This window comes from Urocitellus parryii, chromosome 3 (genome assembly GCF_045843805.1).
Source record: "Urocitellus parryii isolate mUroPar1 chromosome 3, mUroPar1.hap1, whole genome shotgun sequence".
In the NCBI taxonomy this organism is placed as follows: Eukaryota; Metazoa; Chordata; class Mammalia; order Rodentia; family Sciuridae; genus Urocitellus; species Urocitellus parryii.
The window spans coordinates 6,383,387-6,396,207 of record NC_135533.1 but is presented as its reverse complement, the minus strand read 5'-3'; the positions used below and the strand labels follow the sequence as shown (position 1 = coordinate 6,396,207).

Sequence of the window (12,821 nt, the reverse complement as noted above, 5' to 3'; positions counted from 1 at the left end):
GCACTTATGTTCAGTCATGGACATAGACTTCTCATCTCCACCAGAAGGAAAGTTCCTACGGATAGGTGTCTGTGGTCTATACCTGGCCTAGCACATACTGGGCACACAATGGCCACTCTATACTCATTACCTACTTTTTTTTTGGGGGGGGGGGACAATATTAGGGAAAAGTAAATAAACTGTAGCTAATTAATAAAAAAATTCTTTTCTGTATGAAAATAGCAAATTGGCGCTTTGTTTCTCAGAGCATTGTGACATACTGATATGTGATTCTAAAGTAAATAGTTTGTGCCAGGATAGTTGGACCTGGGATGGCTCATACCTAGGGTGGCATGGGGTATGTGCTGATTCCAATGAGACCACCATCGATGGCATCTAGAACTCCTACAGAAAGCCTCCAGGAACCTCAGCCCTTCACTGCAGACAGGGCACATTTTTTGAGCACACATCTTCTGTTTGGGTCCCCACCGGGCTTGACACTAAGCATATGGACTATTTGTAAACAAGTTCAAAGGACAAAGATATGCCTTGTAGAGAATCTTTGTGAGAGGGCAAAATCCTGGAAATATCTGGCACATGGTAGGTCTCACCGAATATGCAGGATCTCAAAGCTGTTCTTACTCAAGAATTCCAGAATGTTTAGAGAAGGAAAGGCATTAGTATAACCAACGCAAATGTTGTTTTCGTGTGTTTGAATTGGAAAGTCTGTGAGATTACTTCTCAGCGGAATCACAAGTCACTGCCTAAAAAGACAGATAGGCAGTTTCAGAGACAAAAGCCAGCCAGGCTTTAGGAGTGGCGAGACTCCCATCCCTCAGTCCAAGGAGACCGGCTTCTACTGCCAAATCTTCTAATTTTCACAAGAGGGGCTAGAAGCTCAGATTTTTATGTGAAATTTCCAGATATTTAAAATACCCTGGGGGTGCTTTTTTATGGCCACCCCTACATTAACCAGGAGTCACCTACTCATTCATGACGGCAGCTAATTAATAAAAAAAAATTCTTTTCTGTATGAAAATAGCAAATTTGCGCTTTGCTTCTCAGAGCACTGTGACATACTGATATGTGATTCTAAAGTAAATAGTTTGTGCCAGGATGGTTGGACCTGCATTCATGCCCCACCCCCCACCTGCCTTACAGCAAAAGAGGCTTCCCATCTAGCATCCAGCCCTCATCTGTATCCAGGTCCCATCTTCCTCCACCTGCTCTTGGACCTGGCTTTTGTGACCTGCCACTGCATTCTGAGTTTGCCCCAGCCACCGATGCTGTTCTCACCTTCTGCCAATGATCACCTGGACGTGAATCCCAGGAATCAGATGTCCTAACTCCTGTGACCTCTCCACAGTTGTCCTGCTTCCTGCATCCTGACGCTCTTTCCTTGGCTCCTTCGTTGTCCCCTCTCAGGGTCTTCCTTTCTATTCTCTGACACCCTCCAAGTTCCCAATCTTCTTTATAGGATTCTCTCAATGTCATCCCCTAATCCTGATGTTCCAAAGGGTTCTGATCCAGGCCTCCTCTTTTTCACTTCACATTGAATTCTTTGAGGAGCTCACCCATACCCCCACAATTTTCAAAACACATGGATGGTTCTCAGGCCCACCTGTCTCCATTCCAGCCCTCTCCTACCCTCAGCGACTGTATGATCTATTTCTAATGGGTCACACCAATTCAGCAGGTGCAAGATTGGTCACCTAGCATGCTGCTCCTCCTCCTGGGTAACCCTTCATGAGGGCAAGTCACTGTCATCTACTTAGTTCCTCAAGCAGAAATCAGGCCAACCTCACCAATGTCCCCACTCCTCCTCAAGAAGTCTTGTACCATCTGCCTATTAAGTATCTCCTGAAATCATCACTTCTCCATCCCGTCTGAAAAAATCATGGTCCAAGGTCACCACTACCTGGCACTGGGACAAGTGAAGTGCAGGCCTCCAGACTCACCCTTCAGCCCCAATCCTTTCATGTGAACATGGCCACATCCCTGCCCTGCCTAAACCCTGCTGTGGTCCCCCATTCTGCTGGATAGATTCTAGGCTCCTGCACATCCACTAAAGGCCTTTCTAGCTCTCAGGCACCTCTCTGGCCTCTCATCCCCTCCAGCCATGCTGGACCTTGCTTGACTTCCCACATACTATCCTCTCCCACGTGCACCTGGCTCCACCTCCTGCTTCCCATGCCTTCTTCACACCTCACTTCAGCAGCACCCTCACCCATCCAACCTCCCTTGACTTCTCCTAGACCTTTAGATGTCCTTACTATGCACTCCAAAAGCCTCTGTGTGTACCCTGCGATGGCACTTACATTGACTGTGAGCTCTGTGAGGACAGGGTCCCTGCTCTCTTGCTGCACGTTGTTCCCGGTGCCTAGTGCCATGGTTGGAACACAATGAGCACCCATTCAATGTTTGCTAGGGTTATTTTTTGGCACTAGTGATGTTGAACCAGGAAGGGTCTCAGCCCTTGTCAATATCAATTCTCATTTTAATGAGAAAGCCAAGGTCCAGAGGAATAAACGCAGGGCTCCAAGTCCCCTGTGACACACAGGAGCAGTCAAACCTAAGACTACTCATTCCTAAATCCAGTGCCCCATTCCCCTGCCCTTCCCCTCCACACCAGCCAGCCCCAGCTCACACAGCTGCCTGGGCTGGGCAGATGCAGTTGGGGAGGCTCCTGAGCAGGTGCCCCTCACCAGGAGAGCACCTGGTGGAGAGTGTGCAGCCTTCATTCACTACTTCCTCACTGCCCAGGCAAGCCACAGGTGAGGCTACTGTTGGGAAGCCCTTGGTCTCTAGGGAATGACCAAGGGCAAGGGGCCCCTCTCTGCCTTCCCTTCAGCCCTAGTCTTCAGTTCCTGGCATGTGGAGAATGGAATGTGCTGTAAGATCTTGTTCTGCCAAATTTCTGAACTAGAAGCAAGAACCAGGGTAGCATATAACATTTGATCTGGAAAAGCCAATTAACGGCAGGGGGCTAAATTCAACCCATCCCCTGACAAAAAGGGAAGAGGCTTTTCCTGTGCATGGAGGTGGGGAGGGGATGGAGGAGTCAGGCTTGCCTTCCCCAGCTCAGGTAACAGACCCAGGACTGCAGATTAGAACTTTAATACCACTTGAAGTACACAGATTCTTTCGTTCTGGGTAGAGGTTCTCCACCCAGCCGGCTCTTGACCATTCCTGACCCAGGAAACGTCTGCTTTCCCACATGAGTCGCAGGGGTTCTCTCTGCACTATCTGTGTCATGAACGCCAAAGCTGGGTAGGCTTTGCGGACATTTCCCTACGCTGAAGATAGGACGGTGGCCAAAGGAGTGCAGGCCTCCGGCAGCAGCCCAGGCCCTCTGGCGCACAATTCTCTGGAATCTGTGAGCAAAGGAAGGATCCCAGTGAGAACTGGGCTCAGAAGAAGAGCGGGGGCGGTGCCACCTCTGTAGGAGCCGGCCAGGCTGGGGCGGAGAGGTCGGTCTCTGAGGCCTGGTGCACCACTTCGCCGTGGATGCGCTGGTGCCGCACCAGGTGGGTCTTACGGCTGAAGCTCTTGCCACACTGAGGGCAGGAGAAAGGGCGGGAGCCGGTGTGGATCGCTTGGTGGCGGACCAGGTTGGTTTTGGAGCTGAAGCTGCGGGCGCAGATGGCGCAGGCGTGGGGGCGACTGCCCGTGTGCACCGCCTGGTGACGGCCCAGGTGCGACTTGCGGCTGAAGCGGCGGCCACACTGAGCACAGGCGAAAGGCCTGGCGCCGCTGTGGGCCCTGGAGTGGGCGACAAGATTGGGCCGCGAGCCAAAGCGGCGACCGCACTGCGCGCAGGCGAAGGGCCGTTCGCCCGTGTGCACGCGCCGGTGCCGAGCCAGGTGCTGTCCGTGGGCGAAGCCGCGCCCGCAGTCAGGGCAGAAGAAAGACCTTTCGCCCGAGGGGGTGCGCTGGGGCGTCACTGTGCCCGACGCAGGGCCGCAACTTGGCCCACAACTTGGCCCACGGGGCACGCAGGCTAAGGGTTCGGCAGCAGCGGGGTCCACGGTGGCTCCCAGTGCGCCATCGTCGCACCCAAAGGAGCGACCTTCGCTGCGGTGCAGACGCTGGTGTGAGGCGAGGTTCTTTTTCCAGCCGAAGCTCAGGCCACAGTCAGAGCAGGAGAAAGGTTTCGGTCCAGGAGGGGACGGGGTGGAGGACTCGGCGGGGGAATGCGGCGAAGAAGGCGCGTCGGGAGAGGGCTGGGCTCGACTAGCTGCTTCGTGCACCCTTTGGTGCCGCACCAAGTGCTGCTTGTGCGTGAAGCTGCGTGCGCACTGCGTGCACTGATAGGGCCTCTCGCCGGTGTGGATGCGCTGGTGCCGGATCAAGTGCGTCTTCTTGCGAAAGCGCTTCTCACACTCAGTGCAGGGGAAGGGCCGCTCGCCTGTGTGGGTCTTCTGGTGCGAACCCAGGTGTATCTTTTGGCTGAAGCGCTTGCCGCACTCGGCGCACGGGTAGGGTCGCTCGCCCGTGTGTGTGCGCAGGTGGCGGGTCAGGTGGGCCTTCTTGCTGAAGCGCTTGTCGCACTCGGAACACGGGAAAGGCCTTTCCCCGCGGTGGCTGCGTTGATGCAGCAGCATGTGGGCGCGCTGAGTGAAGCTGCGGCCGCAGTCCGGGCAGGCGCAGGGGCCCTCGCCCCGGTGCAGCCTTTGGTGCAGCCGCAACGTCAGCTGGTCCCGGAAGCGCCGCTCGCACTCCCCGCAACCATATGGCTTCTCCGGGATCGGGGCCCACCCGGACAGCGCGATCCCGCCTAATGCCCCCGTGGCCCCTGGCTCCAGTTTGTATGCAGCAGCCAGATGTCCCAGTTCAGGCGCTGGGAAAGGGCTGGGAAGTAACGAGAGATGCTGGGGCCATTCGACAGCCTCTCCTGCCTCCTGTTCCTCATCCTCCACCTTCACCTTCCGAATCATCCATTCGTCTCCTGAATAGTCAAAACAAGAATTGTCTAGTAAGCTCAACGCCAGTAGTACTGCCTCTCAGGAGCCCAGCAATCTGGCTTCTGTTCTCTCCACTCTACCCAAAAAGTTCCCGGGAATGACCAAATCCCAAACTCTTCTCATTCTCCTCCAGCTCTGCAGCCTGCCATGCTGATGAACACCTGCCCCCTTCCGTGACTTCTCCCAGGCTCTGGGTGGCTGCCCCAGATCTTGCTGTCCAGCAAGCTCCTTTCTGGAACCGTGTCTCTAGTTGAGTAGCTCCCCTGGGTGTCCCCAAAATCGGCTGCAGCTCTGCAGGTTTGTTGCCAAACACCTGACCTTCCCACACCTATCCTTGGCTGATGTTAACATTAGAACACTATATCTTCTCCCAAAAGGAGACCTTTGGGAACTTGACACCTCCTGCTCTCTACCTTTGTCTGGCCACAGAGTACCAGGGCACCCTAAAAGTCAGTTCCTTCATCTCAAATGCTCCCCCTGCTGCTCCCTTCAGCCAAGGGGGGAATCCCAGTTGATGAGGAGGCGGCTGAAGTTTATAGGACCTGGGTAATTGGTGAATGTTGTCAGCCTCTCCAGAAGCAGGGAGGGCCCTGGGGAGAGCCTTGGCCCAAAGGCAGGATTGAGTTCCTGAGGAACTCTCATAAATGCATCTGTAGGAGAAGGGCCCATGGATCTGTTCTCTCTCTTTAAAGCCCCCAGAAGATCCCCAGTTCTGCTGGAGAACCATTGGACCAAATGATCTGAATTCCTCTCTGGCCCTTAAAGTCCTTCACAGCCCAAGCCTTGGTTACATTACACAGGGACTGCTACAAGTACATCTACTCCCAGTTTCTTCCATTAATCTATTGTTTCCAAACAACTGTCTATTGATCATACTGTGATATGCCTCACATTTTCATTGTGTCACTCTTCTATTCAAGAACCATCAATAGGTCATTTTTCCCCCCCAGGATTTAGCCAGTTGTAGGTGCATCTGAGGCTCACCCAGATCTACTCCAACTTTCTTCTTTTAGGTGAGAATGCTTCATTTCCACCACACTGCTCTCCTTCAACCCCAGTTACATGTCACCTTTTCTGCTTCAAAGTCCTTTCTCAGTCTAGACTGTCTCTCCATTCTGCACCCCAGCCAGCTTCTGAGCTGAAGTCTATGCCTCTCTCAAGATGCATCACAAAGCAACATTTTTGACAGATCCAGTCAAAATAAGGATCTCTCACCCTAAACTTCAATAGCACTGACACTTCTTATTTGCAACTCTTATATTGGTTCTTTTAATCTTTCATCTTGGTTAACACTGATGCCATCTCAATTACATGTTAGCTTCTGGAAGGGTAGATACATTGTATTATAAATGTATAATAAAATGAGCATTGCCATCATTTATGGAGGGCCAACTATAGATGAAACACTAGCCATACACCATTATAAACCTCACAACAACCATGAAGTTATTGTTATCCTTGTTTACAGATGAACAGATCACAAGGTCCTGGAGAGGGGGTAGTCCATCCTAGAGTGCTCAGTGGGTAAGTATGTCTGTACACCTCTAGGGCCTATCTCTTCCTACCACACTCAGCACAGTCAGTGCATAGTAGGGACTAGATAAATCTTTGTTGAATAAATGTCACTGTTATTATTTATATGTGATATCCCCCAAAAGCTCATATATGAGACAATGCAAGAAGGTCTGGAGGAGAAATGATTGGGTTATATCTTAACCTAATCAGTGAATTAGTCTCTGATAGAATTAATTGAGTGGGTAACTGGAGGCAGGTAGGGTGTGGCTGGAGGAAGTAGTTCCTTGGGGACGGGCTATAGGGTATATATTTTGTATCTGGAGAGTGGAGTTTCTGTTTCCTGATCATCATGTAAGCTGCCTCCCTCTGCCAACTCTTCTGCCATGATGTTCTGCCTCATCTTGAGCCCTGAGGAATGGAACCTGCTGCTATGAATTGAGACCTCTGAAGCTGTGAGTCCCCAATAAACTTTTCATCCTCTGCAATTGTTCTGATCCTTTAGTCACAACAGCAAAAAAAAGCTGACTAAAACAGTCAACCAAGCAAGAGGTGATGAGGTAGTAGCAGGAGAAAGAAGTGATGGGTAGGTTTAGGTACGGGAGAGATGAGTTTACTATAATAGTCTTGGAGAACTTGGTAACAACAAGATCAGTGATGGTTTGGGGAGAAGAGAATGTAGGAGAGAGACAGTGGAAAAGTTGATCCACATCCTTTATCTTCATGGCAACTGTAATTCAGGTGATCAACAGCCTAAGATTAGGCCAGGGAAGATGAAGAGGGGAAGTTAGGACTTCTAGCAAGGTTTGAAACAAGGTATATTTCTCTTCGGTGATGAGCCTCTTCGGTTCCACAGTCTACAGGGTGTAATTCTTTTTAGGTGTCGGAGTTCTATAGCAGAAGGGGTCCAGGCTCTGAACTCTTCTTGACTGGAAGGGCCTGGAGTAGCTGTCTCTCAAGGGAATGGGGTTTGTGAGGCCTCTTGGTGGATGGAGCAACAGGAAGACTCACCTGAGCAGGAGCCCACCGGCTCAGCCTTCTGTGGAGTACATGCCTGTCCTTCTCTGCTGGGAGCCTCGGCTTGTTCTGTCTGGGCTCCTTCCTCTGGACCAGGGGCTTCATGCCCTGGGAGAGAAGAGGAAACCTCAAGGCCTCCAGAAGCATCACAGATGGATGAAGGTCCCCACTGCAGCTAGGAAGCAGGGACATCTGAAAACCCAGCCCATCCCCACCCACAGGACTCTGTCTCCCATCATACCTGCAGGGGCTGAATTCCCAGCTGCCCCCCGGGAAACCTCAGGCTCCTTTAAGCAGGGCAGCTGCTAAGGGTGGGCAGGTTGCAGGAGCCATAAGTGAGGAATTTCTGGAATATGTGTATGTGAGGTAGTGAAAGCAAGGAAGGGCCCCTGACCTGAGGCTTACCTGAGGCTCCTAACAGCAGGACTGTACTTCCCAGACCCCTGAGGGACCCCAGGTCCAAGGCAAATCATTGGTAAGGATCAGAATGTTGAAGCCAGGCCTGTTCCTGCCTTAGCACTCCATCCTGGCTGCCGATACCTGATATTCCCTTAGCCACCTCCCTAACCTCTTTCAAATCTTGCTCCAATTTTTTCTTCCCAGTGAGGCTTGTTCTTCACCCTCAGTGAAGGGGACCTTCAGTGAAGGGCCTCATCCCTACCTGTAGCCCTTCACTGTGCTTTATTCTCTCCTGCACAGCATTTATCTTCTAAGGTAGCTTATCGTTTCTCTTGCTTTTACATTTATTGTTAGTTGGTTCTGAACACTCTAGGATTAAGCTCTTTGAAGGTAGGGGTTATTGGTCCTGATGGTATTCTAAATTGTCTAGAATAGCAGTCACCATATAGTAGGTGCTTAACAATATGCGGTGAAAGGAAGGAAAATTCCTTCCTGAGACATCCTACATGGTCCCCATTTACATACCTGAGCTTGTACCCAGTGCTCTCTCTTCACTGGAGGAGGACATCTGCCCCTGGACATTATGAGACCTGTCCTTGGGCTCACTTTGGGGGGCCATCTCTGGCTGTCCCACAGAGAATCCTATTACAGATAGAAGAATGGTTCCAAGTAAACCATACTGTACAGAACTGATGATCAGAAGTGGGGCCCTCCCCTTCCTAGCCTGCTCAAGGATAGGGCTTCCCAATAATAGTGATAAGAGACAACAGCCCAGGCTCCCCAGCAGTCTGACCAGGTATCAATCTCAGCTCCTTTGAGATTAATCAAAGATAGAAGGAAGAAACAGAATAGCTTTAGAGAGAATAAGTTTAAGTCCCAGTGCTGAGTGAGTCCCCATATACACTTGCAGTTTAACACAACTTCCCTCCTCTGGGCATTCAAACATACCTGGTGACCTGAAAGGATGCTGTCCTACAGGCCCCTAGGGCCTCTGGCTCCAGGGCTCAGCCTCTGGAAGAACTCTACTCTCTGCCTTGCAGATGCCCCCTAATCCCACCCTACCCCCAAGTGCCTTCAGTTCTCTCACCCAGAGAGCTGAGGGCCTCCAAAGTCTCTCTCATGGCAACAGGGAGTAGCCCCTCCTGGGGACCAGGTCACAGACCCTAAGGAGAAAAGACTGCCGTCAGGTTCCTCCTGCCAGTTTCCACCTGGGTCTAGAATAGCAGCCACCATATAGAAGGTTGGGCAGGAAGCTCTGTCCAATCTCTCCCTCCTAGCTCTTCCCAGGAGCTCCAAAGGTGATGTCCCCAAACAGGTGAGGGAAATAAGGGAGTATGAATTTAAGAGCAGAGACCTTTAAAGATGGGGGGCCCAAGAAGAAAGGCTTGAAGCCATTTCTGCAAGCTCTGGTTGACTCTGGAAATCAGTTCACCCACCTACCCACCCTTGCCTGGCAGGTCTCTCCAGCCAGCCCCAGTTCATTGGCAGCCCCACCCCAAGCACACCCCAGTGTCCTTGCCTGGGGACTGGCAGGAACCATTCTCTGGGGAGAGGGTGGAGGGTGGGAAACCAGGGTGGGGAGTGGGAAACTTCATTTCCTGGGTCCTCCAGCTGTCACTGCAGGAGATGGTGAAACAGGAGCCAGCCGGCAGGGGAGGGAGTGTCAGTTTAGGACTAGGTGGGGGCTCCCCATCAGAGAAGAGTCCTTGTTAGAGGTAGGAAATGGTCTTGGCTTCTCCAAAAGCCCCTACTTCAAAACCACTCCCTTCCCCATGAGGCTGCTCTGTGCTAGGACACCCCCAGGCCAGAACACCCCTCCTGGCACCCCCTTCTCGGCTCTGTCCCCTGTGGGCCCCTCCCCCTCCCCCAGCAGGCTCCCCTCCCCCTCCCCCCCTGCAGCCTTCCCTCTATCCCTCCCCTCTCCCGGCTCCCTCTGCCTTCCGCCCTCTCTCCCCACCAAATCGGGTAGCCTCCTGGAGCCCCTCCCCCTGCCCCGCCCCTACCCGCCCCTGCCCGCACCGGCGGGGCCAACCCCTCACGGCCCCCTCCGGTCGGCCTGACGCCGCCACCGCCTCCCTGACCCTCCGCTCCGGGCAGTCTCCGGCAGCGCTCCGTTCCCCTCCCCCTCCCTGGGCTCCGGGCCGCCCTTCCCCGCCCGCCCGACTCTCCCCCGCTCCATCCCCCTCCTCGGCTGCACACTCTCTCCCTTCCTTCCCCCTCCTCTTTTCCTTCCTCCCCAGCGCCCGCCCTCCAGCTCTCAGCTGGTCTCCCCCACCCTGCTCGCCCCTCCCTTCCCCCTCTCCTCCCCCACTCTGGTTTCTCTTCCTCTCCTTTCCTCTCTTCACCTCGGTTCCCTCCCTCCACCCCTCCCCAGCCCTCCTCCTCCGGTCCCCACACCGCCCTCCCTCCCCCTCCCTCCCCTCTCCCCCCCCCCCGCCGCTCTCCTTCCCCTCCGCGGCCCCCGCCTCCCTTCCCCCTCGGCCTCCCCAGCAGGCTCCAGCTCCGTTTCCCTCCCCTCCCGGTCCCCAGAACCGCTCTTCCCCTCCCCCTCCAGTCCGCTCCCCAGCTCCCCCGTCCCCGGCGCCCCAAGGCTGGGGCTACCGGACTGACCCAGCTCACTCCCGACCTTCTCCCTGGCCCTGCCCCTCCCCGCCCCACCTCCCCTCCGAACCCCTTTCTCCCCAACACCTCCCTCTCAGTGCTCCTGTCCCTGTTTCTGCTCCCCACTGACTTCTCGCCACCCCCCAAGTTTTCCTCCCGAGCAGACCCCACTCCACCTCCCCTCCTCCGGGTGTCCTCCAGAGTCACTCGGGGTCCCGGCCGCTGCCGCGCTCCGGGGCTCACCTGTCAGCGCCCTGCTCTCCCGCCCCTCCCCAGGAGCCGATCCCGGGCGCCCGGTTTTCCTCCGCTCCGGTTCGGCCCACTCCCACTCTCCCTCTGCTCTCCTGAGACTCCCCACTCCCTCCCCTGGGGACCCTCCCGCCCCTCTCCCACCGATTCCCACCCGGCCCCCGCCCTTCTCTCCAGTTCCCGGATCCCTTTCCTGCACTCCGCGACCCTCGCCGCCGCCCCTCCGGCCTCGCCCCCCCCCCCCGGCTCGGTCCCCTCCTTTTCGCCGGCGACCCGCGCCCCTCCCCCACCCCTGCCCCGCTCCCGGCGCCCCTTCCCCGGGGGCTGTCACCTGCACGCTGCGGGCTCTGAGTGTGCGCTGAAGGGGAGGCGGGCGGAGCCGCCGGCGCCGGGAGCCTCCCGGCCCTTACCTGGCGGGCGGGCGGGTCGCCGCGCTGCAGCCAGCCTCGGGGACCCAGGCGCCCGGGCCTCCTGCCCGAGCCGGCTCTGCTCACAATGGCGCCCGCTGCCTGCAGCCCGGGTGCCGACTGCCCGAAAGACTGACAGACTGACAGCCCCGAAACTTCACGGGGAGGGGAAGGAAAAACGCCGAGGGAGAGGGAGCAGGGCAGCGGCGCCCTCAAGGGGGAAGAGACCGAGGAAGCGGGAGCCGAGCCCCGAGGCACCAGGCTAGGGAGGTTGGGACCGAGGTCTCGGGGAGCGGGGTCGAGGGACGGGCACCGCGGGGTGAGGTGTGCAGGTGAGGGTCCTGAGGCCCGACGCCCGCGGGAGAGGACGGAAAGTGGGAGCTCTGGACAGGGGGAAGGGGGAGGGAGGGGAGGAGGGAGGGGAGGAGGGAGAGGAGACGGGGAGGTAGGGCACTCGGGCTGCGAGGGAGGGTGCTCGCAGCCTCGGAGGGAGGAGCCGGGGAAAGGTGGAGCGCGGGAGGGGGTGAGGAGTTGCCAGGAAGAGGAGGGGGCGTGTTCGCAGTGGGAGCCTGGAGTCTTTAAATCGCGAGTGCGGGTCGGGTTTGTGGCCCCGCCGCGGTCCTGCCAGAGACGTGACGGGCCGACCGTGGGGCTGGGGGGGGGGAGCTGAGAAACTCCTGCGGGTCCCGCTCTACACCCGATCCTACCCGGATCCACCCAGACCCCTTCCCTCCAGCCTAGATTCCCGAGGCTGGAGCTGAGACCCCCTGCGAGAACGGTGGAAAGGGGCCCAAAGAGAGAGGGCCTTCCCCGCCCCCCAGTAGAAATTGGGGAGGAGGTTCTGAGCCAGGACCCCCGGGAGGAGGGGCGGCTGGCGCTGAGGCTGCAGGGGGTGAGGCTGGGCGGTGACTGCGTGGGCGGGGCAGGGAGGGGTGACAGAGAGGGGAGGGCCTTCTGTACTAGGTGGGCCCTGCCGGCCTCAGGTGTGGCGGGCTGTCCTCTGAGCCCCGGGGCCTGGCCGCTGACCCCGCCCCGTCCTGCAGTTTCTCCTCAGCCTAGCGGGCGAGGCTCCACTCCCTAAACTCCTCATATCCCGTCCTCCTCCAGCTAAAACGCGGACTGGTTATTGCAGACCTCCTCCCCACGATCTTTCTGCCTGCTCCCCTGGATTCCGGCTTCCTCCCTCCTGCCTGTGACTTGTGTTTCTTCCAAAGCCCAATGATGCCCTATTCATGACTGCTGGAATCCAGAACTGGAGTAAGCCTGAGAAGGGGAGGCCAGTGAATGGCCCTAGTGGACTGAACAAGTGCCCCTGGCTATAGCACCCAATCACAAGAATGGAGACACCTATGGAATCAGAGCACATTGACCCAAGGCAGACCTTGTAGGACACAGTAGCACAGCACACAGCAGGGGTGACCGCAATGTCTGTGGATGGTGATAGTGAGAGGCCCAGGGACAGCTGGACCTGGAAGAGCAGGTGGTCCTTCCCATTCAGCTTAAAAAGGCTCTTCTGTATAATGGATGCTGACTAGACTGCAGGTCACCCTGGGAGCAAATGTGTACCTCTGTGTGTGCTGGGCTGGAGCAGGGGTGTCCACATGTAGGTCACAAAAGGAGGAGTAATGTGTGAGCATTGAGAAAGGCTGGAAGAACAGTAGGCTTACCACACACCCTGGCTCTTTTCCAGGAC

At 56.0% G+C, this 12,821-nt stretch overlaps 1 protein-coding gene across 1 annotated transcript; it reads right to left on the bottom strand.

Moving 5' to 3' along the window:
• Nucleotides 1-3,127: 3,127 nt before the first annotated feature.
• Znf467 (zinc finger protein 467) lies at nucleotides 3,128-11,241 on the bottom strand. Its single transcript, XM_026411177.2, has 5 exons — nucleotides 11,132-11,241; nucleotides 8,959-9,034; nucleotides 8,397-8,513; nucleotides 7,467-7,580; nucleotides 3,128-4,927 (listed from the first exon to the last, which is right to left on the bottom strand). Exons 2-5 carry the CDS (start codon nucleotides 8,990-8,992, stop codon nucleotides 3,390-3,392), a joined length of 1,803 nt encoding a protein of 600 aa, XP_026266962.1. The 5' UTR covers nucleotides 8,993-9,034; nucleotides 11,132-11,241; the 3' UTR covers nucleotides 3,128-3,389.
• Nucleotides 11,242-12,821: the final 1,580 nt, after the last annotated feature.